Source organism: Camelus bactrianus, chromosome 16, assembly GCF_048773025.1.
Source record: "Camelus bactrianus isolate YW-2024 breed Bactrian camel chromosome 16, ASM4877302v1, whole genome shotgun sequence".
NCBI classification, from domain to species: domain Eukaryota; kingdom Metazoa; phylum Chordata; class Mammalia; order Artiodactyla; family Camelidae; genus Camelus; species Camelus bactrianus.
The window spans coordinates 33,413,973-33,441,541 of NC_133554.1; the positions used below are offsets into that span (position 1 = coordinate 33,413,973).

The 27,569-nt window shown below is 46.3% G+C and overlaps 1 protein-coding gene across 2 annotated transcripts in view; it reads left to right on the forward strand.

The window, feature by feature from the left end:
- IGF2BP1 (insulin like growth factor 2 mRNA binding protein 1) overlaps window positions 1-27,569 on the forward strand; it is a 42,817-nt gene that overhangs the window by 1,748 nt on the left and 13,500 nt on the right. For both annotated transcript variants that reach the window (XM_010960551.3, XM_010960550.3), the window contains exons 2-8: window positions 115-175; window positions 20,924-20,972; window positions 21,509-21,560; window positions 23,954-24,017; window positions 25,185-25,466; window positions 26,312-26,446; window positions 27,061-27,183. In XM_010960551.3, coding sequence (XP_010958853.1) covers window positions 115-175; window positions 20,924-20,972; window positions 21,509-21,560; window positions 23,954-24,017; window positions 25,185-25,466; window positions 26,312-26,446; window positions 27,061-27,183 — 766 coding nt within the window. The remainder of the gene's footprint in view (window positions 1-114; window positions 176-20,923; window positions 20,973-21,508; window positions 21,561-23,953; window positions 24,018-25,184; window positions 25,467-26,311; window positions 26,447-27,060; window positions 27,184-27,569) is intronic.

The window sequence follows — 27,569 nt, forward strand, 5'->3', positions numbered from 1 at the left end:
TCCTAGGAAGAGCTCAGATCCCAGTAACTCCTGGATGAATACCTTTCTCCTTCCTTTTCCCGCCCCCCAGTCCTGTTCAAGCTCTCATAGTGTCTTTTTCAATTTAATCTTTAGGGAAAGTGGAACTGCAAGGAAAACGCCTAGAGATTGAACACTCGGTTCCCAAAAAACAAAGGTAGGAGAGAGCTCTTCCCTGCGGAGACGGTCGGCCTGGGGGCACTGAGAGGCTGTGTTTAGGGGTCCATAGTGTCTCCAGTGGAAGAAACCCATTACTGGCCTTCCCACCCCCAACTCCGGATGTTGGGGGCAGGGAGGGAAGATTGGCTAAGATCTTGTAATGGGTGGTTTACAGCTTGTAAAAAAAATAAGCTGGGGCTGGGGTGGGCTGAGAGATGTTACTTGGAGAAGTGAAGGGGAAAAAATCAATAGGGGAGAAACCTTGTGGAGTTTGTTCAAGATGTGTGGGATCACTTGTGGGGAAGCGAAAAAATCTTTAAAGAGTTTAGACTCATGGACATTTCAGCAACTTCCTAGCAGGCCATTTTTTTCCCACCATTCCTTCACCCTACTTCTTAAGTGGATTGTGGGGGGCTCCCCTTTGACTCCCTAGGGGAAGTAGAATGAGTTCCTGCCCCCAGAAGAATTCTATACTTTTGCTTTATTTATATTTCTGCAACAGGCAAGGACATTATTTTTTCACAGACCCCTACCCCTAGTCACTCACATCACACGTCCTCTCTTCCCAACTGGATTTTGCAAATATGCTTTGGCTGTACTATCCTTTCCGAGCCCCCCACCCCCACTCCTTCAGTCCATTGTTACAAGGGGACCATCTGGGGTGAGAGCTTTGTGTTCAGGCTGTGAGCTGGGGCTCTTTGGAGGGTCTAGAACTCCCTGGATGAATGGTGTGTGTTTGTGTGTGTGTGTGTGTGTGTGTGTGTGTGTGTGTGTGTGACCCAATACCTTTCTGTCCTCACTTGAGCAAAGTGGGGAACCTCTATCATGCTATCATATTATCCCCAGTTTTGATTCATGGTGGATTTCAGATCTTTCCTTGAACTGGGAAGTATAAGAGCAGTCTTCTTGCTTTCTCAAATCTGACTTAAACATGTTGACAGTACAGTTTTCTCTCATGCTGCAGCCCCCAGTAAATCTTTGATCCTCTCCTCCCTCTGTCCCCTCATTTCAACTGGAAACTTGCTGCATTTCAGAGTAGTCCCTGGCCTTTTCTGAGTGGCAAAGTGAAGGTGGGTGGCTATGCTCTTTTGGAGGCAGTTAAGAGGGTCTAGAAAGTTTAACCGGAGAGAAACTGTTCAGTGGTTTAGCCTGAGATATTTAAGTAACTTGGAACTATTGTATCTATAGATGATCAATATGGCTTGTTACTATGTTTATAGAGCTTGTGATTTAACCTCAAGTGCTTGAAATACTGTTATTGGAAAGGCAATTAGCGTTGGGGTAAAGAGGCAATAAAATCAGAAGAAAGAAAAAAAGTCTTTATTATTTGGAAGCATCTCCTGGAGATGGGATAAGGGAAACATGTACACTGACATCAGTAGATTTATTGAGAAGGTTGTGGATATTTGAACTGAAAGCTGAGTGTTTGAAACATGATGAGAAATAACCAGAAGAACTGGAATTCTGAAATATGTGGAATATTTTTCTTTTGCTCCAAAGGATGGTTTTAAATTTTAAAGGGAATAAACTGAAAAGGAAGAAAATGGCAAAATGTTGATGAAATGGAACCCAAAACATTTATATTTTAATTTTCATGGTGCTCTGTATTTATGGATCTTTTTCCCTAAGCCATCTGCTTGCTTTAAAGCCATTTTTAGGCTCCTTCTCGTTCCCTCCAAAATGTATTACTCAGGGCTCCTTTGAGTTGGCAAGGGGTGGGGTTTGTGAGGAGTGGGTACAAAATCTTCCTTTCCACACCCAGATTCAATCTTTTGTGTTCTCCCCCTTCCTGAAATAATTTTTGAGCACATTGAGTCAGTTGTGTTTTGTTTTTTCCCTTGGGTAGTGGTAAGGCACTTCATTTTTCTAGAATGAATCAATTTTTGAAGTTTTAGGATTTAAAAAAAAGAAAGTTTGTTTTCATGAAGTAAAGTTTGCTCTATCATTTTGTGTTCTTTGAGGAAGCATGTTGTGGTATTTGTTTTTAGTCTGTCTGAAAAGTGTTTCTTTAGTTGGTTTGTTACTGGCTTTTTTAGTCTCATGGATTTATAGAACAGGAACTAGTTGATTAACTATGATTAACATATTTTAAGCAAAATGAACAATGGTGCATATGTATTTTGTGTGTGTGTGTATGTGTGTATACTGTTTTCACTGTTTAAAATAGAACCCTTGATGTGCTCAGTTCCAAATGAATTATGACTTTTAAACATTTCTAAGAAATTCTTAAAAACCTAGCAACCTAAATGTCCTGGGTTTTTTGTTGTTGTTGTTGTTGTTTTAGAGGGGCATGTGAAATAAAAGATAATATTATAGCAGTTACTTCTGAGCAGCCCTGATTTTGAAGTCTTAATGTATTTTGTTTTACCTTGTGTCTATTTGATATATAGAATTTGTTCCTTTTAAGTAAGAACTCAAGAGACTGAACACTATACATTTAAACTGAAAATATTAATTTGAATTTTTTAAATAGGCAACATTAAATTTCTCTGAGATCACCTTCCCAAATCTTCTCTTAGTCAGTGTTGGAATTTTGGTCAAGAGTTTCAGCTGTTGAAAATTTGTATATATTTACTGTCAAATATTAGGACAAAGGAGGAAAGCCAAAAGAATTTTAACAGTAGTGGAAAGGGTTTGTAAATGTGTGGGTTGTTTTTTTTTTAAAGACACTTGAGCAGTTAAGAGGGTACCATATTGGTGAGACTTGTGTATTTTGGGAGAAAATACCTTAAATTCCTTAAAATTTCCCCAACTTTTGTTTCATTTGCCACTATGTGTACCTTTTTCTAGAGGAATGTGGCCTAAAGATAGCATACCTCCTGTCAAGTGTTGTCATCAAAGTAAAAGGTGTTGTTAAGAAAAAAATGAAGAAGTGTACTACATTTCTCTGGGTGAAATGTGTTCAAGTTAAAGACTTTGATTTCCTTAGGCAGGTTAATGGTTGTTTTCTCTGACTTCAAATGAGGTGGGCTAACACTTTCCTTTAAATTTCTAACTTAAAAATCACACAAAAATTGATCTTCTGGACACAACTGTGAAAACTCTCAGAAGAGAAAGTGTTCAAACTTTATTCTGATTGTTCAGTTTAATTTTCTACTTAGCCGCTTTAAAAATCTCTATGAAGGGATGTCTTGTAAATGACAAAAATATTTTTAATTTTAAGTGATTTGTAGAGGCTCTGAAGAAATAATTGGATCACTGCATGTTTTCAAAACACAAAAATTTTGCCTTCAGAAATGGGTTTGCCTTTAAGGAAAATTGTTCTTTGGGGCTGAAAATAAATTATATGGGGGTTAAGAAACAACAACAAAGGAGAAAAAATACTAGATAGAGTGGGAGGATTTTCAGGCACTTTTGCTTTAGTGATTATAGTCAAAAGATACATCTGACGAGGTATTCAACAAGTTAGTTTAAAGTTGAAACAGTTTCTTACATTTACTGAAAAGATTTTCTTAATAGGTTTTTTGAATTTTAAATAAGTTTTTTAAAAAATCAGTTGGTTCTTCATTTTTCTGCACTGTTTGGAGGAATGGTGGAAATCAATTCACTCACCCCATTTTAGTTTTCACCTAGAAAGTAAATGTTAAAATTCATAAATTAAGTTTTCTTCACTGCTAGAGAAATCTTTAGCTTTTTATCATTTAGTGCTGTGTTTCAAGATGACTTTCCTAAGGACATTGGTATTTGACTATCCTTTGGAAAAGTTGTAAGTTTATTTTCTGACCCAAAGCAGTAAAAGATGAAATTTTACTCCAATGGTTTCTCAGATGGAGAACTTTGAGTAAAGCAGGGGAAGAATTGTAATTTCCCATCACTAATTTATTCAGAGTATAGTTAACTATTCCAAATGTAAAGTTTAAATGGCATAGATTTTGGTGGAACAAGAGCAAAACATTCTTATAATTATGTTTTAGACACGAAGTACATGACATTAGCCATTGGAAGAATCTTGATTCAAAGGTTCAGAGCTTCTAATCTTTTAAAATTACCTTAATATATGTCATTTGAATCACATTTTATGTGTTTAGGTACTTTTAAGGCTTATTTTTTGAGTTTATTTATTCTATACTTTAATGTGTATAATGTGTAAGAGCCAGTTGACAAAGACACCATTGAGATAGGCTAGTGAGTATAAAATTTTAAAACATTAAAAGTTTCAGGTTTAGTTAAGTGAAAAGAGGGAGACCAGTGAATGCTATTTGTAGAGGTTTAAGGATTTTTGTGTTGAAGAGATATGTATTGGTTATACCTGTGTTGATTTGTGTGTGTGGGGGGGGGGGGATGTTGGAGGGGTGGTTTCATTAAAATAAATGTATGAACCAAAGGCGTTTGAAGAACAGACATTTTGTCAGCTGTTAGAATTTAAATTCAGTCTAGTTCGCTCCCCATCCTCCTAAGATTCTTAAAATGTGGCTAATGCCTTCCAGAAAGTGCAGTTTAGATTTTGGGATGGGAGTGTTAGGGAGAGAAAAGAGGAGGAAAAAAGCAGCAGGGGAGACTGGAAAAATCAGACGAGTTAGTCCTGGGTTGGAAATTCCAGACGGGGGAAAAAAAAGAGAGAAAGAGAGATGGGGGTTGGGGTGGAGTGCCCGCTTCCCTTTTACAGAGGAGCGGCTGCAGGCGCACAGCCACCCACGGGAGAGGGGGTCGCAGGCACCAGGTTTGGAAGACGGGTGGTAGATTCCGCGGAGGGCCAGGCGCTTTTGGCTTTCGGAGTTGCCTGCCTTCCCTTCGATTTTTCAAAACGCAGAGAAAGTCGCGGCGGCGCTGGAGGCGCTTCCTGGAGAGCCCGCGCCGGCCCCGCGGCCCTAGCCCGTCCCCGCCCGCGCGGCCCCGGCCCCAGCCCCAGCCCGGCCCCGGCCTCGCAATCTCTGCCCGCTCCGCGCGGCGCCCCCGCCCTCCTCCTCCTTTGAACCAGCCCCTGCCCGGGAACATCCGCAGGCCCGGGTCTCCGAGGAGGGCTTCCTTTCCCAGGGTCCCCGAGACCCCTGGCTGCGGCGCGCCGCCGACAGCCTCGCCTTGGTCCTGGGAGCCCCCAGATCCCAAACCTCGCCGCGGCTTCCCGGCCTCCTAGGACTTTTCCATTCTACAGCAAAAGCCAAAGGCCGGTGGGTAAATGTGGAGTGAAGAGGCAGAGGAGAGAGGAAGGGAGTGTGTCAGGGGAAAGTGGGAGGATGAGAGAGGTGGAGAGAAAATGGAGGTGCACGTAGCTGTTGCCCTCTCCCAGGAGCTGAGGCCCCTTGGCTAAGGGGCATAGAGTAATCTGTAATCCTCAGAAGATGGACTGTGTCCCCACGGCCCAAAGGCTGACTAAAACAATAACAAAGGGAGTAATAGTACCCAGAGAGTCTGTGATGGGTTTTATTTACTTTGTAAAGGTTGACAACAGGTCTTCCGGTTGGCGGTTGGCGAGGCTTTGAAGATCTTTCTCAGGGTCTCAGCCAGTGTTTGACTCCATGTTAATGTAAAATTTGCATACCATTTCCACCTGTGCCAAGCCCCCACCTTTTTAAATGCCTGTCAAAACAAAATAAGATCTCATAAAAACGGAGACTCGAAGTGTTTGCTCATTTGGTTATTGATAAAAGTTTGATTCATCTAGAAAATGATCATCCTGTGATAACACAAACCATTTCAAGGGTGTAGTGCCAGCAGGGAGATGGCCGGTCCTCAGTTTGCTAACTGCATTCTAGTAGGACAACTTGGAGTTTGTTCAAAGAGGGCTCCGTACTTTTTAGTGGGTGCAAGGGGTCATCCTAGTATTGAACAAGCTGAGCCAGCTTTGTAAGACCTGCTTCTCCTTTGCAGCCAGTAGGTTTGCAATAAATAGGCATGGAATGAAGAAACAACATGCTTGAACAAGCTTTCACCCTAAACACAGACCGCTGAAATAAAATGTGTGTTCATTATGGGTAAATCACAGGAGAAAAGTAGCCCTGGACCTCATCATTTTAATATAGTTGGAGAAAACCTGATTGCGAAACACTGAAATGTAACTGTACACAGAACAAACACCAGCAGAAATGCAGTCCTAGTGCAGAAGTCCAAGCTTCCAGGATCTGATGTTCTGGTCATGTGGCAGAGAGCATGGTGACCCATCAGTACGGTGTTTGAATGAAATACAGAGCAAACAGCTGGGTGAGTAAAAGAATTTTTGACTGGGTTGTCCAGATACTTCCAAGACTCCTAAGGACAAGTTTGATTATTAGACAAGTGACATTTTGGTGGCTAAAGATATTTAAGTGACCTGTCAGGGTGGGTGGGGATTTTGCTCCTGGTTTAGGGGGAGTGTGGATGAAGTCTCTCTTAGGAGACAGAAATGGAGGATCCCTTCATTTTCCCTTTCTCTCTGCAACATATCTGTTTTGTGGATTTTAGTCAATCCTCTCAACATTTCCTTAGGAAAAGTGGGTTAAGGAAGTCTTCAATTTTTATTCATTTTGAGTTAGTTTCAGTTTAAAAATTAGTTCTTCATCCAGATGTTTTGGCCACTTGAAATGGAAAATGTTAAGTCTGAGTGAATTTTGATTGGATAGTTTAGTTTAGTTGATTGGATATAGTTAGACTTTTTCAGAGGAGAAATCAGAGAATTTAGAAATTAGAAAAAGTTTTGTGTCAAGGTTGTTTGTGGAGTCTGAGTTCTTTGGCAACAGGAGCAGGGAGGTCAGAAATCATTTTCGGAATTCTTGAGGCTCAAGGAGGGAGGAAGTTCTATTAGGTCAGAGTCTCATGACCTCCCCTAGGTCCCTCACTCAGTCCAACAGGAGTGTGGAGGAAAGGTCCCTCCAGGAGAGTTCAGTGCTCAAAAACAAGAGCTTTGTAGTCAGGCAATGACTGGGAAACTGGAAAAGTTACTTAACCTTCTTAAACCTGAATTGCTTTAACTGTCAACTGGTGCTCTTACATATTAGCTGTTATTGTTACTGTTTTAGAGGTGGACTACTGCCTCCTGTCTTTGGACTGTGTAACAGCTTGGTATGTGTCTAAGGCGGTAGGTAGGGTGTTCAAGTATGTGAATATGGCTTGTATTTTACATGGAACAATGATGGGTGGGCATGTTGAAGGGGATTTGTGTGCAGGATACTTTTGATAAGCTGTATGCTGAAAGAAAAGGCCACTTTTTGGGAGAGGGAGATGAAGCTCATCAGGGCAAGCCCCCAAGAGCCCCGAGATACAGACCCAACCGCCATGTCTCTTAACCATCCTCACGATGGCTTGGAGAGATGGGGCAAGCATAGTGGAGAATACTGCTGATTTTTCCTTAGGAGAATGGGCCATATATTCCATTTGTTGATGCCCTCTACCTGGGCCAGGTTCCTAGCTGAAATTTCATACTTTGGGGCTACTGTCAAAGGTACATGGAGGGTGGGGACATTGGTGAGAGAGGAACTACCATAATTCTGCAGGTAAGGTAGGTGTGGTAAGAATTCAGGATGAAGGGGACTGTGTGTGAGTCCCCTTGAGCTCTGAGGAAGGAAGAAATGAGCAGCTTCCCCTACCTAGTGAGAGATGGGCATGTTTGACTTGATACTCTTTCTGCTCTTGCTTAAGCTAACAAAGTAGGCATTCAGGAGCTGGGGATCCCTGGATCCCCACGAAGTGACTGCATACATTGCTCTCCTTCTTGTGTCCTCTTAGATGGCAAAGCCACAGTGATCCCAGTTTCTCTCCTTGGTCTGGAAACAGCTCCCAAAGGTGTGCTCAGATCCCGCTTTCCTGTCCACTTCCTTTCTTCAGCCCTCCCTGCCCGAAGGGTGCAAACACACATACCCTCAGACCTATAGCCCCTTTGCACATCTCAGATCAGGGAATGAGGGTTGAACCTTCTCTTAGTGGAGTGGGGAGGGGAATGGCTTCCAACCCGGATGTGGTTTTTGGTCATTTAACAGGCTTGTGACTTTAATCAGTTACTATAAAGGGTTTTACAATTAGTTTTTGCAGAGTGATGTGTGTTTTTTTTCTTTTCTGGAGTGCCATTTGGGATTGCTTGGGGTTCGTCGACTTTCCATTAGGTACTCCGAGAAGGAGAAAATGAGCCGGGACAGGAACTAAAGTGGGCTGTTGGGTGGAGTAAACTTGCTGAGGATATCTATTCAGGGTTAGACATATTTATGCTACTTCCTCCTCCAGGTCTCTAAGTTGCTTGGGAGGAGAAGTCCAACTGTAATAGAGAGCAGTTGCTTTGGCAGGATTTGGAGACAGAACCCTAAATTAAAGGGCAAAGATGATCCTTCACAGACGTGGCTGTTGGTGGCTGCAGCCAGTGTGTTCTGAGTGAGGACTAGATGTAATAAGATGTTGGCTGGGGAGGCATCAGGATTTGGAAGAATAATTTTTTCACTGCTCCAGCGTGTCCACTCCAGCAACTTTTTATTAAATGTAGAAGGAGAGAAAACCTAGCTGACTGACATTATTTTATCTAGAGGGTTTTCCTGCCAATGTGTATAACCATTTGATTCAAAGCTGTCTCTGCTGACTTTTTAGAATAGGGTGGAGTGACATCGGTCCAGAATAAGCCGTGGGAGGCAAGAGGTGGGATAAAACGATCTTCGCAAACCTCATTTACCTCTGGGAGATCATCTTTCTTCCACTTTCCCACCTGAATGAGTGTCCTTTAAACCTCTGACTAGAAGAGGAATGATGCCTACCTAGCCCCAAGCTCCTTTGCTCTCTTCAAAACATTACCTGGCCCACCACTTTAGCCTAGGTATGTGTGTGGGAGGTCTTGCCACTCAGTCATTAGCCATTTAGGGGTGGGGTTATGATTTTTAAAAATACCTATTTACAACTAAATCATGTAAGAAAATATTGAACATGGTGTAGATATCTGGGGTAGCTTGCATATTGCTGAAGAGCTTGGCACCGCCAGTCATGCATTCATTCATGCATGCACGCACCCACTTATTTTTTAATCTATTCGGAGTCTACTATTGTATGACATGCCCTCTGCCAGGTACTAGAAATCCAATGAAGAACAAGCGAAAGACCTGGGTCTTACAGTGGAGATGCAAAGAAATATAGTTTATCAGTTCATTTTTCTCAAGAAGCTTTTTAGATTTTCTCCTCTATCCTTGCTATTTAAAAAAAAAATTTTTAGGTTTAATTTAAAAAATTTAATTTTGAAATTAAAAAAATTTAAAATAGTATGAAATAATTTATTAAAATAGTCTTATGTAGGAAAAGAAGCATAACGTAAAACTTAACCATCGTAAAACTTAACCATCGTAACCATTTTTAAGTTTACAGTTCAGTAGTATTGAGAACATTCGCCTTAGTGAGCAACCATCCTCTCCGTTCATCTCTAGAACTCTTCATCTTACAAGATTGAAACTCTGTACCCAGTAAACAGTAACACCCATTCCCACCTCCCTCCGGCCATATTTAAAGCATTGCCAGTTTTGCTGCTTCTTACATGGTGGTCACCACTTCATCCTATGTAAAAATGGGAGTCTTTGCATGACCCCTGTGCTGAATTAAATATTTTTTGGGTTTTTATTTAGCATTATTGGGTCTTTTTCAGGGCAGGGAAGGGAGACACATTGGGGGAGGGAGCCACACAAAAGAGGTACAAGATAAAATTCCTGCCCTCCAGCATTTTCACTTTAGATCCAGGAAAAGCAGAGGCCAAGAGACTATGGACTGAAATGGGAAGCAGAGGATAGGCAGGAAAAATAGGAATGGATTAAGGAGAGCACTGCAGACAGACAGGGAGGGAAGTCTGGGAAGACAACTCTTCTGGAAGAGAGGGGTGGCATCCTAGCAGGGAGAGGCTCTCAGATGGGTATGGCAGATGTCCTTTTTTATTTCCCTTATCGAGCGTCTTCTTTGCTCCAGAGCTCTGTGTAATGTGATGTGGGTCAAAAGATGAGCGATTCCTTCTGCAATTATAGGGAGCATTTATTGGTATCTGCTCAGAGCAAGGCAGTGTTCCTCCACTGAATCTTCCCAAGAACCCTGCAGGTGTAGTCTTCATTCTACAGAAGAAGCTGAAGCTCTCAGTGGTTACAGTTAACTTAGCCAAGGTCATACCTTGAATAAGCAGTAGTGCTGGGATTCAAACCCAGGCCTTTCCACCTTCAAGGCTGAGCTCTCTTAAAAGGTGGGAACAAGTGATCCTCTTACACTCAGAGAAGTTGAGTGTTTTGGGGGCAAGCATAAGGTTAGCACATAAAAACATCCCCAATATTAATTTCTCTTTGCTCTGAGCCTCCTTCCTCCGCAGGTGTTTCGTATCTGCTTTGCATTTTATTTTCCTCTCACTGTTCGGATTTTCAGGCAATCTTGAGTGGCTGAAGAAAACAAAGTTCTCCCCTTGTCTGGGCAGCTCTGATGGGAACTGTTAATTCTGCTCTTGGAATGAAAAACCCACAGAAAGAGAGCTGAAGGAAGTAGAGAAGGACTTGAGTTGTTTTAGGATTCAGGTGTCGATCTCAGCTTGCCCTTCCCCCGGATATGTACACTGTGGGATCTGGGATCAGTATCTTCCTGGCCCTTGATTCCTCATCTGAAACCTCCCAACTCCACAAACCCCACGAAATAAGCTGAATAGGTAATTTGAGTTCTAAGAGCCTCCATCCTTTGGCATTCTTGTGGATACCAGGGCTGGATCTTTCGGCTGATTTTTTTTTTCTCCCTCTTTCTCCTTTTCCTTTTGTTTGGGTTCAAACCTGGGGAAAATGGGAGGTTAGGGGGAAGGGCAGGGATCCGAGTCGCTTCCCCTCCCATCCCCCCTCCTCCTAGCAGGAAGGGACAAAGAGTTGACCTTTGTTACAAGCCTACAGGATCATAATTCATAGCTCATACATGTATTTGAGAAGCAAGAACCAGGAGCAGACTTCGGGTGTGACACTTGCTGGCTAGTGTCAACTTGGGACTGGTCATTTAACCTCTGAGCCTCCTTTGAACTGCAGAATGGAAATAAAAATATTCTCAAACTTACGTGGTTTAGAGGCTCAAATCAACCTCTTGTGTTCATAGGAGAGTAGGTGTAAAGACGTACACTGTAAACCCTAAAGTACTGTGTAAACGTGAGTTAGTAATAAGATTATAGTTAATTGATGACACCCCAAGAGCTCAGACAAAGAAGGTCATTCTCACCCCCAAACAGATGCCCTATCTGCATAGAGGTGTGACTCTTTGATTATAAATTTTCTGTGGCGGCTCCCAGAACGCCCCGGGAGGAGGGTCTTTTCTCTGTAGGCCCAGAAGGCCCCTTCGGTCCGCAACCCCAGCCCACCCCACCCCGCTCCCAGGCCTCAGTTCCTGCCTTCTCAGTGGGAGGCCTCCCGGCCCGGGTCCTGCCTCCTCCCACAGCCCAGCCGAGGTCTCTAAGGAATGCCGCCTCCCGGGCCATTTTCTCCCCTCCAGCTTCTGCGGCCCCTCTTCCAGCCCCCTCCCGGCCCCCTACCCTCAACCGGTTCCCACTTAAATGCTTGCAGGCCTGTTTGCAGGCGGGAAGCCCCCTCCCCCACAGGACCACCTCAGTCACAGCCCTGACCACAGGGAGGTCGGGTCTGGATTTACTAAAGGACCCCGGAGGGGGAGCCTGCCCCTCGCTGGCTGCCTGGCTCGCTGATGGGGTCGGGTTTCGGCCGGTGGCTCTGGAGAGAGAGACAAAGGGCAAAGTCCTGGTCCCCACCCCCACCCGGCAGCCCCCGGCGTGTGTCCCCTCCCCCTCCGGGCCCTGCGCGGGTAGCCCGGGCCCCCCGGGCCGGGTGGGACCGGCTGGGGTGAGTCGGGATGCCGAGGGGGTTCTGGCGGCCGAACATTCTAGACTGCCGGGCCCTGCAGCGGAAGGGGGTCCCGGGGGCATCCTCTGTTCCCCTCCGTGTGCTCTGCCAACTCGGCCCACCCAGCGGCCGGGGTGGGAGGGTGAGCGCTCAGCTTTCCCTGGTGAGGTGAGAGGGGCTGGGGGAAGGGGCGGCCCACGTGGGGCACAGGCCCGGCGACGCCAGCCCAGCCGCTCAGCTGCTCAGCCCTTCTCAATTGCCCGTTCATGAGGGCTCCCCTCCTCCCCCCCAGCTGCTGCCAGCCCTCCCCCACCCTCAGCTGCTGCCGCCCTTCCCAGGCACCTCTTTCTCAGTTGCCCTGCCCGCGCCTGCTTTCCACTGTCCATCGTGAAAGGCTGTATTCGCCGCCCTAGGTCCCCTTGGCTGTTAGAGACCTGGCCCCTGCTCCTGGTCAAGGACGGCTGGGAACCTCTTTGGATGGTGCCTGGAAAACGCCCCAGCAGAACCCTGGGCTGGGGAGAAGGGCCTCCACATAAAGGGCATTTTGCTGCTGCAAAAGCCAGAGCAGAACTCAGGATGGGAATCCATGTCAGAGGAGAGTTGTTCTGATGAAGAACTGCACCCACTAGAAAGAAACACCAGCTTCCAGAAGTTTCCAGCCACCAACAGGTCTGTGTTGGCAGCTGGAGGGGAGACACGAATTACTGGAGGTTGTTAACCTCATTTTGGAGGGACCCAACCAGAGCTCCTTTACACTAATAGGGTAAATTATTGTAAAATGTGTACCAGGATAGTCTCATCCTTTCCCAGGGAACACTATTGATTCCAAGAATTGCTCTAACCCCGCTAGGGTCTTTCAATGTGAATTGTGAGTTGCAGAAAACTGACTGAGGGTGGTCTTTGCTTCTGAGAACTTTGCCTCGAAATTCTAGCCTTCAGCTACGCTCTCCAAGCTTGCTCTCCAAGCTTGCTCTCTCTCCTCAGAAGACACTCAGCCTGTCTCCGTTTCCGAGGCATGCCCCATAATGCTTTCCATGGAGTATCGGCTCCATCCTCAGCCAGGTCTCTGGGCTCCAGAGTGCCAGACCTTTTGGCCCTGAAGCTTTCTGGAGAGATGCTGACATCTCCACTGGGCAGTGAGAGCTAAACCAACCTCTCTTTCCAGCCCCTCTTCACCCACCTTTCCCTCTGTCAGAGCGGATTAACCTCCCCAACCCTAAGGGAAGATCCTGGAAACGCTTCCCTCTGCCAGCCAGAGAAGGATGGTGAGCAGTGTCCACAACAGTTAACTTCTTGCTCATACCATGGCTGCCTCCTCCAGCCGGGTTGCACTGCTTACACTGTGTCACCTCTTCTGTTTGTCCCCACGAGTCGTTCATTCGGATGGTTTCTTCACACCCCCTGCTTCACACTGTAGAACTCTGAGGCCAGCTCTGGCTCTAGGAAGCCCTCAGGTGAAAGCACAGAGAGCATGGTGGAGGGAGGGAGTGGCAGTTGGCCCGGGCCGACTTGGAATTTGTCTGGAAAGAGCTCCGCAGTCTGAGCTTCTGTTTTGGCTTCCTCTGGCACTGCCCAGATGGGCAAGAAAAAAAACTGTGGGCTCTCTTGTCAAACCATTTATTTCCAAGATGAGTGAATTGAGTCAAGTAGTCCTCTGTTGCCTGCTCTCATACACCGGGTACCACCTTCCCACTCTACGACTCACTCAGCTGTGCACCCCTGCCTATCCCAAACTGAGGTGAAATTTTGCAAGACGGGATTTTTGATGACGACACTTTTTCCCTGCTAACAAATCTCTCTGACAGTCATCCAGCCATATTATAGTGTAGTTAGCTCTTCTGCAAGTTAAATCCTGTGCCCGAATTGGAGCCGCATGCAGTAAAAGCCAGTTGGCACGCACTTAGCCATACAGAATATGGGCATTTTTCCTGCTGCTGACATCGGGGCTATACACGCTCCTGCTGTGTTAACACTTCTTGTCAGAGAGAATGAAGCAAGGTTGGGTGCCTGAGAGGAGAGCTGAGTTCTAGTCCTACCTCAGAGTTGCCAAGTCTTTCCTTTTCCTGAGCCTCTGTTTATTGATCTATAAAATGAGGGTGTCTGTTAAGGACCCTCTCAGGCCTCAGTATATGAATCTGATTTCCTTCAACTGGAACTTCCTATTCCCAGGTTAGTGTGTGTGTGTATATATGTGTGTGTGCATGCACATATGTGTCTTGGTAAGAAGCCTAGTGATTCGCCCTCTTCTTCCCTGACTTCAGGTGGGCCAGGAGCATATTAACCACAATACAAGAGCCTTCCAAGGAGGAGGAATAGGGTTCAGCCCAGAGCCTCTCCTTTTCTTCTTGCCTGTGCTAAACGTTAGCTTAGGAGCACACGTGAATGTGTGCCACATACATTTAAAAGGCCACATTCATGGGACCACAGATACATTCTAGTGGTGTCCCTGCCTTCTAGACCCCTCGTGTACTCTTGACTCTTTCCTTGGTGGTGGCATCAGTTCTGCCTGGTCCTGCACCTTCCCGTAGATCAGTGTTTTCCTTTCCAGCTCCTCCCCTGTCTGTCAACCCACCCGACTGCCCGCCTGTCTGGCTGCCCTGCCTCTGGATCAGCCTGGCACAGAGCCCTGGGCACTGGGCCAGCTCCTCCTCCCCTCCCCGGCCCCGCCCCCTTTCTCAGCTACTGCCCTGCTTGGAGCGTGCCAGGTCCGCCCCCTTTAGAAGCTTTCCTAGACAATTACTTTTTTTTCCACCTCTCCACCCTACAGGGATAAGGAGGAGGCAGGGTGGGGAGGAAGGACTAGGTCAGTGGTGATCTTATGGAAAGGGCAGAGGTTGGCACATTAGGACATCTTTGATGTGTGATTTCCAGCTGGGATGGGAGCCAGCTTTGGGGGGTGCTTCTCTGGTGTCAGCCGTATGGTACTCTCTTGTTGAGAAGTCAACAGGATCACCCACTGCTGAAGGGATACTGTGGCCAGCCCACCTTCACAACCCAGTTAACTTTGTCCATTCTCTTCTCCCATCCTAACCAAACTGGGGTCCCCTGCTGGACTGTAAACTCCATGAGAGCAGGAGGCTTGCCTGGCTTCTTCATCCATCCCTCCATGCTCTGCACTGCAGCACAGTGCCCTGCACTGTCCAATAGAAATGTGATGCAAGCCTCACACGTAAGTGTAAATTTTCTAATGGCCACATTAAAAAGGAAAAGAGTGAAATTAATATAAAAGATTAATTCAAAAGTTTTAAAAGTCAATTCAAAGGATTATTAGTTCAACATGTAATCAATGTAAATAATAAATGAGATAGTTTACTTTTGGGGGCAGGGTACTAAGTTTTAGGAATCAAGTGTGTATTTTAATTCACTGTTAGAGCCTGTCTCAATTCATATGCTGAATTTTCATTGGAAATACTAGAACTGTATTTAGAGTTCATAAAATTTACGGAAGAAAATGTTAAATTATATATAAACACTTAAATAAAAATTCAGTTCTCAGTTGCTGTAGCCACATTTGAAATGCTCAGTAGCCACATTTCCCTTGTTGAGGAGTGGCAACTGTCGTGTGGACAGCACAGGCCCAGTGCATAGTAGGTGCCAAAAAAATCTGGAATGAATGACTCCAGCAGTTGAGCACCAGAAACCACGAGGAAAGTCATGCTAGTGAGCTCCTTGGCTGCTGATTGGAATTAAAAGAGCATTGTGCTACCACAAGTTTGAAAAATCTTGTTGCTTGCTCTTTTAAAATAGCCAAGTAATAACCCCAACCCCATCCCCAGTTAAGCTTAGTTTACTAATTGCCTTGGGCTAGTTTCTTCCCACCTATTTGAGGAGGTTCCTGCAGGCTTGCGTGCACTTCATCCCCATCAATGGGGACAAAGTGAAAACCCGTGGATTTGTGAGAGGGTGTCTTAACTTTGGGCTATAGATGGATTCCAAAGCTTTCATTAACCCCTGAAATCTTGAAATTGTGTGCAAAATGTTTGGATTTTTCTGGTGGAGGATGTTCTTTGGATCATATTTCCTAATGGGAACCAAGTCTCCAAAAAAAGGGTGCAGGGTTAAGAAGCACTTTTTCAGACCATTAGGGCACAGAAAATTATTCTGAGTGTACCGCTGTAGGTGAATCGGGGTTGATCCCTGTCAGAGGACACGAGACCCAGTAAAGTGGACTAATCTTAGAGAGCTGAGGGCCTGACTTGCCTAAGATCGCACATCCCGCTAGTCAAGAGAATCATGGCCTGGGGGAGGAGTGGAGGTGAAGGGTCTGCTCTGGAGATTCTGGTTTAATCCTAGTTCTCTGGAGAGATGAAAGTCCAGGTATGACGCCTGGTAGGGGTCTTTGGGGGTTGGGCCCCAAGCTTGAAAAGATTTCCAGAACCCACTGTTGCCTCTTTCCTTCTCAGACTGGCTTGCTCCACCCTGGTTTAAAGGAACTCTTCCCTCTAGGGAGGAGTGAGGCCACCTCCATGATGCAAGGCGGTACCCTACCCTCTGGGAGTGGGGGTGGGAAGAGGAAGGAGTTGATTTGCTAAGAACACTCCCTAGGGCAGTTTTCAGCTGTCCTCCCGAAGCCCTGGAACCTGTTCCCAGTGTGCATCCTGCCATCAGGGGAGGCCCCCTTCTTCTAAGAAGGGTCCCATCTGTTTGTCTGTCTTCTCCTCCTTCCACAGGACCTCAGGCCCATCCTCTCTGCCCCAAGAAGGCTCCTCACCAGGGCTTGGATTCTTGCTAATAAAACACCAAGAGAAAAACCTTCTTGGTTTAGACCCATAATTTACAACCTGTCATGCCTTTAAAACTGGCTGAACTAAAATTACCTTTTTTAAAAAAAGTTTTTTGTTGTGGGGGGGGAACCACTTTGAAAAGTGAAGAGGATAATTTAATAAATCTCCCATGTATCCATCATCTAGCTTTAAAAATTACCAAATCATATCCAGTCTGTATTCATTTCCCCAAACCCTGATTATTTTAAAGCACTAGCCATGTCATTTTATCTGTAACTATTTCGGTTTGTATTTCTAAAACAAGCTGAAAATCTGTATGATTTCTAAAAATTAACAATTAATAGGATCAAATATCTAGTTAGTGTTCAGTAACCATGGAAGCATTTTTCAGCTATCTATGGACATACGTACCTTCAGGAGTTGCAGGTGGGATGTTCTGACTTACTGAAGTGCAGTGCCCACTCAGCAGGTCCGCTGTTCACTATTTTGTGTGAACCCTGAGGATTTTAATTTGTCCACAGGCCAAAATTTGACTGTATTTTGGCAAAGGCTTCTGTCTCCTTTCTACCATCCAAAAGGCAGCACAGGGGACAATGCAGAGACCCTGGAACCTTTGGGTTCAAACACTGGCTGTGGCTCTTGCAACCTGTGTGACTTGTCGAAGATACTCAGCTCCTCATTCTCAGGGCCCTGGTTGCCAAGGTCATCAGTGATGGGAGGCTTCTTAGAGGTGCTGAATCTCAGAGCTTGTTATCTGCTAAGCACTCCTCAAATGTTAGGTTCTTCCTTAATTGAACTGTTTTCCTTCCCTTTCAGTCTAAGTCAGTGACACTTCTTTAAAAAGGTGAAAAGGACGGGAGCTTCCTGCCCTGGGAGAACTCCCAGCCATGCTTCCGGGTGCCCAGCTCCCGCGCTTCCTGAGTCTCTTGCTTTCCTGCTTAACTCCTTAGGCTGTTGCACAGATGCTCCCTTCCTCCCTCCCTCCCTCTGGTCTCTCCTGGAATCTACTCTGGGCTTGAAGAATGGTCACTTGGTCCCTGTGGCCCTTGTGTCCCCTGCTTGTCTCCAGCAGCATTAGAGGTGTATCCCCTGTGATGGCTCTGTTTTTAGGGAGCTGCCCCAGGGCCTGGTAACTACCCTGCTGGTCAGGGCAAGCCAGGGGGTCAGAAGCCACAGGGTGCTGGCATCCAGGGAAATAATTAGGCTGGTTCAACGACTGCCTTCATTGCCAGGGACTGGAGGCTTCATTCTTTCACTCAACAGGTTTATCAGCTCTGGGGTAGGTGGGCGGTGGCTTGTGAACCTCTGGGAGTTCTCTTGCTTTTCTGAACAATGGGTGTTGGGGTTTAGGCCCTGCTAGGAGTGTCATGCCTTATTACCTGTAGGGCAAAGGCTCCACTAAAACCTAGTGGAAGCTGATTCCCTGGAGTGCTGGAGGGGCCCTTTGGTTGTCACAGGGAGGTGGAGGTGTGGGGGTGGGACTCCAGGTGTGCCGTTTCCCATGGTCTCCACACAGTGCAGAAGCCTAACCATTTTACTATCACACGGCTCATTGTCAGCCCTGCCAGCTTCTTCCCCTGTTAGTTTGGACACCTGCAGGCTCCTGGGGACCAGGACAGTGACTGAGCACCAAGGCATGGTAGGCACCCTGCCTGTGTTAAGCCCTCACAAAAGCCCTGTCAACTTTTCATAGGAGGAAAGTAAGGTACTGAGCAAAGAAGTAGCAATCGGGGTCTCTTAGCTTCCATCCTGATCCCCTAAGCCCGCAGCACACTGCCCTGGCCCAGCTCCCACCGGCCATCACTGGGCATCCAGAAATGCTTGTAAGGTAAACGAGTTACCCAGAGGGTTCTGGAAGGGAGTGCGGGGTACAGTTCCCAACATGGCCCCATATGTTTTGGGCCTGAAAGAAATTAGGTAGCACCGTACTTAATAGAAACCAGGCCAAGGGCTTAAAAGACAAAAGGTTCTTCATGGCCTTTGTTGTGTGTTTGTCAGGGCTGGGGGCTCTGCTGAAAGGCGGTTTGGAGGCCTGAAGGGGCCTGGCTTGGGTTCCCAGGATTGGGTGTGTGTGCCCTAGAGGCGAGTCTCTGCCTATTGGGGGTGGGGGCGGGCTGCCAGGATGTCTTTCTTTTCATTGGTTGGGTGTCCCTGCCCTCCTCCCCCTCCTCCTGGAACATTCCAGACATTCCAGACTGCCATGGCTTTCAGGATATGGATTAACATCCCAAACTGAGATTTGATTTCACCACCCCATCCCCTCCCAACTCCTCCCTACCCAGAAAAGAAAGCCCCTAGAACTGCGAGTTTGAGTAGGAAAAGGATATTTTTGACCTTTGACCTGAGGTTACAGTGAACTTTGGCAGGCGGCTGTTTTAAGCCTTTACTGGTTTGAACTCCCAGGAAGACAGCCGCCCACCTCCCTGCTGTCCTTCCAGAAGAGTTCACTCGGGGGAGGTCCTCCCTTAGCTTGGTTGAGCCCTGTTACTAGCATTGATGGAGATCAGTGTTCTCTTCCAATGGTGTAATCATCTCTTCAGTTTTCCAAGAGTTTTGCTTTCATTGTGAGGGTCTCTGAATTTCTTTGCCCATTCCATCACAATCTCACATGAGTTGTGTGGAAAATCCCAAACACCATGTCATTGCACACGCCATGGGGCTCCCTCTTGACCAGTGAATTGGATCCCAAGCAGCTGGCCTGCTGTGGGACCCGAGGACCTGGACCTAGACTTGTTTCTGACCCTTGCTCTTTTATCCTTACATCCTTAGATGAGGTTCATCAACCAACCAAAGTAGAGCACATGGACATAGCTTCTCTCCAACCCTCATGCTGCTTTTCCCTTAAGTTAGTTCAACCCAGGAAAAGCTTTCATTAGTGTATTTCACTGATAAAGTCTTTCCACCCTCAAAGCTTCAGAGCTAGAAGGGATCTTAAAGACTCTTCTGTTTCCATTTTACATCTGAAGACACTTGGTCAGAGGAATGAAGTGAGTGAGCTGGCCAAGAGGACAGAGCAAAGATCGAAGCATTTACAGCTAGAGCATCCCTTCCCTTGCTCCCATGTGTTTTCAGTACCCCTTCCCCTCATTTGGCAAGAGCTGACAGGGGCCCTGTTACCTATCACCCGGGAGACCTGAAGCTTGAGTGGCTTCGTCAGCACAGCTGATCAAGGGCAGTTTTAAGGGCTAGAACCGAACTTTCTTGCTTCCTAGTTTCATTTTCTTTCCCACCACTAGAATTTTGTTGAACCATGTCCCTGAACTAAGAGTTTGTGATCAAGGATATGCAAAGGCATAAGTGACAGTTGACCCAACACAGATCAAGTCAATTGAAATGTCTTAAGCCCAGGGATTAGGGCATTGATTTGGGTGGTGAGCAGTTAATTGCTGTGGGAGTCAACCTTGCACCTGAAAGTCTTCTTCAGGGGAAATTACTCAGGGAAAGAGGCATTTGAAAGATGAGGAGGAGAAACTAGTAAACTGGGAGGAGGGAAGGTGGTGGTCACGATGCTGGGTTGTGTGTTAATCACTCTACCTTTATATCCACAGATGCCTCTGTCATTATACTTTTAAGTACTTACTCCAGGCTCTTTGCTAAGCTTTTGATAATATTATCTAACATCACTTTATACCTCCCTGTGAATAGGTATTATCCCTGTTTTACAAAGGAGAAAACTGAGCCTCAAAGAAGTTAAATAACCTTTTAAAGATCAGTGCTATTAAGTGGAGCAGAGTTTTAAATCCATATCTGTACAAAGAAAGAATTTAGCTGCTGCCTGTTATCCCGCTGTAATTTGTTTGCGTATGTGTTTCCCCTAAGAAATTGTGAGCACCTTCAGGCCAAGTACTTTGTCTGTTTTGTTTATCATTATGTCCCGAACATGTAGCGCAAAGTCCAGCATGAAGTAGGCACCAGGTAACAAGGTATCAGATTAACGATTCATGTGATAATTCATGTCGCTAGCTTTGTATTCCTAGAGCCTGAAACACAGTGGGTGGTAATAGATGGTTACTGGGTGAGAAACCTAAGAGAGAGAAACAAAGCCAATGTGATTTGGGGGGATTATGTTATCCTAGTCTTAGGACATCTGATTTTGGCATTCCTATGTGTGGCAGCACTGATAAAATTTTGAGTGAGGCACCCCTACACCAGATCTCCGTTCTCAAAGGTTATCATTCTTAGACTCTGAGACTTTGATGTTGAGCAGAAGGTAGGAAGATAAAGACCAGGACAAGAATGACAGGCCCCTGAAGTATCCAGAGCTGTCATTGATTCTGTCCTCTCTCATTTCAGGAGTCGGAAAATACAGATCCGAAATATTCCACCCCAGCTTCGATGGGAAGTAAGTTAATTGGGGGAAATTCTCAATGGCCCGGGATTGTGGAGACTGGGAAGGAAGTCTGGGCCAGCCTGAGTTGGCAGGGATGGTTGGGGAGATGTCCTGGTGGTTTGGGGCTGGGCCAGAGATGCTAGTGATGCTGAGGGGAGGTTAACTGGATCTCATCCTTAACCCGAGACTGCCAGTGCTAGTCCTTTGGGATGTCCCTGTGGGGGGAGGCATTAGGGAGGTGGGAAGGGTTTCCCCAAACCCCAAACCTAGTGATGACGAGGGATGAGTTAGGGACCCAGGTGGCACAGGTCTGCTTCCAAAAAGGCCCTTAAGTGCCTTTTTGAGCCCAAGTATATTCTGCAAAGAAACCCCCCATAGGTCACTACCATCATTAGTACCCTGGAAAGGCAAACTGAGCAGAGAGCAGTGCTCCAGCCACCAAAGGCTCTGCTCATGCCCCAGTGCTTTGGGGTGAGAGGTGTCCAGGGGTGGCTGTGTGGGTCCCTGGGATGCTCAGAGAAGCTTTATTCCCTTCTCCCTGCTCCCAGGTACTGGACAGCCTGCTTGCTCAGTATGGGACAGTAGAGAACTGTGAGCAAGGTAAGAGTGGGTGGACAAGGTGGGGCGTTGGAGGGGTGGGTGCTGGAGGAGTTTGCAGGATCTGCTCTCCTTCATTATCCATTACCACATCTCCCTGGAACACCAGAAGAAGAGAGCCAGGATGCGGAGTGGAGGGAGGTACACTGGAGCGTGGACCCAGACTTGTGGTCCCAGCTTTGGTGCTGCTGCTCATCTCTGCAACGGGTGTATTCTCTGTTTAATCAGAAAATCAACAAAGTCACTCACTTCCAACATGGGGTCCCCAGGCTCCTGGGCCAACCAAAGTAGATTTTAGAAATAGATTAAGGGTGAAAATTATTCGTCTGCAGCCCTTTAAAGAAAAGCTTCACGATTCTTCTTTTTTTTTTTTTAATGGAATAATCATTGGTTGTCTCTTATTTTTGGAGGAAATGAGCTGAAATAAATTTGGAGTGGTTTTGATTGGACATAAAGTAGAGCTTGGTAATTAAGTAGACAAAATACAATTGGAGTTTGCAAATCTTTAAGAAGCCGTTTTAGATAAGATTTAAATATTCATCTCTAAATTCTTTGTGGAAAGGGGCAAGCTGTAAATCATTATAAATGATTAAAATATTTGCCAGCACAAAGGTGTGAGGTGCTGAATCAATCAAACAGGTTCTCTCCTCTGACCCTGTCGCTTGCCTTTTATCATAAATGCCAGGACACAACTGGAAGCATTGATAACCATTGCCCAGTCCCGCGCACAGCTTAGACTGACAGCTAAGTTACTCCTGGCAATGGTTGGGAACACATGGGGAGCCCCCCTGGGGGGCCCAGCAGGCTCACCCCGGAGCTATAACACACCGATCCCCAGGGGAGAGGACAGAATGGGTTTGATCTTGTAACAATGAAGACTTCTAGTCTGCTCAAGTGTTGCTTGCTAAGCAAAGTGTTTTCCATCCACCCTACATGAAATTGGACCTCTTACCGCCACCTCCTTTAACCCTGATTTTTATTTCTCCACAGCGCTTAACCACATGTTACTTTTTTTCAGGGAGAGAGTGACTTTATTTTTATTTTGTTGAAGTATAGTTGACTTATATTAGTTTCAGATTATAGCATAGTGATTCAGTATTTACAGATCATGCTCCTTTCAATGTTATTACATGATAGTGGCTATAATTTCCTGTGTTATACAATATATCCTTGTTGCTTCTCTGTTTTATACATAGTGGTTTGTATCACTTAATCCCATACCCCAGTGTTCCCCCTCCTCCCCCCACTTGGTACCATTAGTTCGTGTGTCTGTTTCTGTTTTGCATATACATTTTTTTAGATTCCACATATAGGTGATAACATACAGTATTTGTCTGACTTACTTCACTAAGTATAATATTCTCTAGGTCCATTCCCATTCCTACAAAAGGCAGAATTCCATTCTTTCTTACAGCTAACGTTCCATGCCTTACACCTTTTTAATATTCTATAGAATTACAGGATCTGCTTATTATACTTACTGCTATCTCTTCCTAGTCAAATGTGCTCCATGCAGGCAGAAGTTTGTCGGTTTTATTCATTACTGTATTTCTGTTTAACTGGAAGAGAACTCTTGCAGAATCTTCCTCTCCACTGATGTGGGAGAATTCTACTGATGAGGCCAGAAGGGCTGAGAGTGGTCTGCATTGAGGTTTTGTGGCCACGTGCCTTTATCTTCAGTGTTGTGGGAGCAGGGGCTTTATTGTCAGTGTTGCCCACACCAGGGCTGAGCAGGCCAAGGGCATCCAAAATCACAAGGCAGTGATGCATAAGACAGAAGTTAATTTTATTAATTCAAAATGGGAAGACTGTGTGCCCAGATCAACTGGAATTCTAGTGTCCAACCCAAGTCCATTCTCAAAGTCAGGAAATCCCTTCCCCCAGACCCTGCAGCAGCCATTCCTGTCAACTCATTCAGCTAGGTCATGACACTCTTAAATTTGATCGGCGTATCCTTGAAGATACTCTAAAGTGGATTTGGATGTTCCACAAGCGTCTTCAGCCATTTCTTGGTTCAATCTCACTCTACGTGGTTTTTCCAACCAGTTTAACTTTCCAAGAGTGAATTTTATCTCCTGGGTTGGGTGTGTCTTTGTGTGTGTGTGTGTGTGTGTGTGTGTGTTTTCTCTCTGCTGCACCCTTCTGTATGCCTAGCTCTCTTGGAGGCTGGTAGGAAATCAAAGGAAGGCATATAAAGGAAAATGCTAGGCTGATTTGAATTTTCCAAGAGTTCCAGTAAAAGGGGCTTAAAGCAGGAAATGTTCTGTTTTGTCATTGAGTATTTCCCTCTTGACCTTGTTGCATAACCTGCACAGATGAGTTTGTTTATTTTTAATCATCGGCACCCATCTCCAGATCTCACTTCTCTAACCTTGATCTCTGTTCTGTTCCCCTAGTGAACACTGAGAGTGAGACCGCGGTGGTGAATGTCACCTATTCCAACCGGGAACAGACCAGGCAGTGAGTGCACCCAAAAGTGGTTGGGGAGGGTCTTTGTTGGGAGCCAGGCGCCCCTGTTTGGACAGGGAGGGGGTCCCTGTAGGCAGGAGTCACCATGTTGGCTCTGATTTTGTTGCAACCAACCCCAGACTCTTATCTTTTGGTTCAGGGATCTCAAAGGTTCAGAAACTCACCAGGAGGATTGACAGCAAATATCAATCCTTTGAAAGTAGGGGCCCAAAGACCTCCCAGGGAAGGTGGGAAATCCTCGTCAGGAAAAAATATTGGCTTATGATAGGTCTCTGGTTGCCAGAGAACTATAGGGTCCTTTACCGTGTTGATATCGCCATCTAGTGGTAATGAGGAGGAACTGCGAGGTTTGTTATGATGTGGTGCAGGCAGACATTTTATTGTGCGGTTCCACCTAAGTCCGGTTTAACTTGGTTAGGGTCCTGTTAGTCCCAGCATACCCATAATTTCTGGTTCCTTAGCAGTTTGGTTGAGCAATTACACTTCTCCACCCTCTGGTGCTGACAGACTTGTACATTTTGTGAGCTGATCTATATTCTGTCAGGCCGTTTGCCACATTTAGTTTTGAAGGGTCTGTGATGCTTAGCCTGGTTTTAAGTCAACACTTGCTTACTTCCTACTACATATTGTTACCTTGTTAACATTTCTAACCAGCATCTCCCTTGGGAGTGGATGGTGCTTGTCCCCTCCCTTTACTGTTAATCCTCCCGTTTTGCAGACATCCCAGATATACTTAAAAGCCTGCTTCCAACTGGTAAGCAAGCCATTCTGCTCCACCTCTTCTGTTTCCATGGAGTTTGCTTAAACATGGAAGGTACTTGACTCAATAGGTGTAAAAACAACAAATCTCTTCAGTGTGAATTTATTTAGTGTGAACCACATGCGACTCTCACATAAATCCAATATAGTAGGTCCTTCTGGCTGAAATTAACAAGTCAGCCACAAAATTCAATGGAAATAACATATTTGTGTTATATAATACCTTATTTGATGTTCTGTGCCATTTAGACTGGAAGGTTCTTTAAGTGGTGGGCAGGTGGTCATCTCCCCTTCTAGTGTGTTCCATCTTGGAACCCAGCAGAGTGCTTTACATGTGGAGGGCATTTGGTGTGACTGGCATGACTTGAAGTGACCAGTAGATTCTCCCTCTGTCCTCAGAGCCATCATGAAGCTGAACGGCCATCAGCTGGAGAACCATGCCTTGAAAGTCTCCTACATTCCCGATGAGCAGATAGCACAGGGTCCCGAGAACGGGCGCCGAGGAGGCTTTGGCTCTCGGGGTCAGCCCCGCCAGGGCTCCCCTGTGGCAGCAGGGGCCCCGGCCAAGCAGCAGCAAGTGGACATCCCTCTGCGGCTCCTGGTGCCCACCCAGTATGTGGGCGCCATCATTGGCAAGGAGGGTGCCACCATCCGCAACATCACAAAACAGACCCAGTCCAAGTGAGTCTTGAATGCCGGGGGGGGATGAAGGTGGGGGCAGGAAACTGGTTGGTACCCGGGAGGCAAGGCACCTCCCTTTATCCTTCAGAGATGTTGCCTGGAACGTGTTCCATTCTCCTTTCAGTCAGGGGTTACTGCTTCTGATTGCAGCCTCCCAAGAAGGGATGGGCAACTGGGGAGGTAGAATAAGCCTGGAGTGTGCCATTTGGTGGCAGTGGCGAGGCCACACACTGTCACTAGTAAGAAGGGTTCTATTTCTCGTAGAAAGTCTAACCAAGCAAACCTAGTCTTGGTAAGTCAGCCACTCCTTAGTGCTTTGTGATTTTAGCACCGCTTATGGGTGGCAACAGAGCTGGCCAGCCTCGGGGACCTCATAATTCTTTCCTATCTCCCATTCCACCACTACCACTCCTCTTCTCTGGTTTTTATAGCTGATCAGTGTGTACTCTGTGGAAAAGAACAGGTCACATTATGTCCTTATTCATAATGCATGCTTTTATTATTTACTTTTAATTTGGGACAACGTGCGTTCCCTTTATAGTTGTTTCAAGGTGGGGGAGGGGGACCAGAATTCAAGGGGAAATGCAGCTTTTGAGCTGTGGGGCTGTTGATCCGCAAGCCTGCATTCCCATAATAGATGCCATCGTTCTCAGCCATCACCTCCTGATTAAGACAGAATCCATAGCAACATGCTGGCCCTTTCTCTGCCCATCCCACTTCTGCACTTGGCCTTGTTCCAAGGAGAGCGGGTTTGCACCTGTGGCAGAGGAGAGACATCAGGGGGTGTGAAGAGTGTCCTGTTTTTACCAGGGACAACTAACCATCTGTGTGCTTGTGGCCCTCAGGATCGACGTGCACAGGAAAGAGAACGCAGGTGCTGCTGAGAAGGCCATCAGCGTCCACTCGACCCCCGAGGGCTGCTCCTCTGCCTGTAAGATGATCTTGGAGATTATGCACAAGGAGGCAAAGGACACCAAAACGTAAGGCTTCAGCTTATCTGGGAACATGGGGACTACCACCTTCTCTAACACAAACTTTTTTTAAGCAAGAATACAGAGATAAATAGGAGATGCAGAAGTTGTACAAAAGGATAGAAAACTGAGAAATGAAGTCCTCTTTCCCACAAATAACACCTTGTGCATCTAGCAGTTCCGTGCACTCACAGGTGTGTGTGGACGTGGGTGTGGGTGTGTTTTAGCACCTATAGGAGCATATGAACATGCTGTTCCTTAGCTGGCTTTTTTCACTGCCATGCGTCAGTACATAGATTCACCTCTTTATGAGCTGCACAGAATTCTGTAGTCCATTTGAAAGTATGCAGTTGGATGAGGTTTAGTATGAATATACCTACAAAGCCGTCACTACAATTAAGATAAGGACCATATCCATCGCCCTCATAGACTTTGTGCCCTCAGCCACCCAACCCTCCTTCCCCATTTCTCTGTCACTGAACGACCACTGATTCTGCTGGTTTTCTCTGGTAATTGTGTCCCATGGTTTGTCCTGGAAACTCCCACATCTGCGGTGGCATGACAGCCCAGCCTTGGTGTGGCCCCCCCGTTTAAGGAGCTCTTGTCCCTCCCTTCTTCCCAAGGGCTGACGAGGTTCCCCTGAAGATCCTGGCCCATAATAACTTCGTGGGGCGTCTCATTGGCAAGGAGGGGCGCAACCTGAAGAAGGTGGAGCAGGACACAGAGACAAAAATCACCATCTCCTCGTAAGGCTCCTTCTCATTTCCTTCTCTGAGTGGGTGCCCGGCACCGGGGGTGGCAGCATTTCATTACTGGGCCTAAATGCGTGGATGCAGTTCCTGCTTATTGAAGAGGAGGGGTCAAAGAAGCGGTCAGGAGCATTCGTGGCTATCAGGGCTGGAGCTCTCCCATCACTGCTGTGGCCTGGGGGGCGGTTGGGAGGCCGCTGTCCCTTCAGTCCTCTGCCGCCACATCTCTCACTTGATTGGCATCTGGAGGAGAGAGCCTGAGGCCAGGAGCCAGGGCTTTGGGGTTTCAGGTGCATTTGCCAGGCCAAGGAAAGTGGGCGGACCCAGGTCCTTTTCTGAGCCCTGAGCCCGCGCTCCGTGGGGTGGCCTAGTGCCTCTGTGAG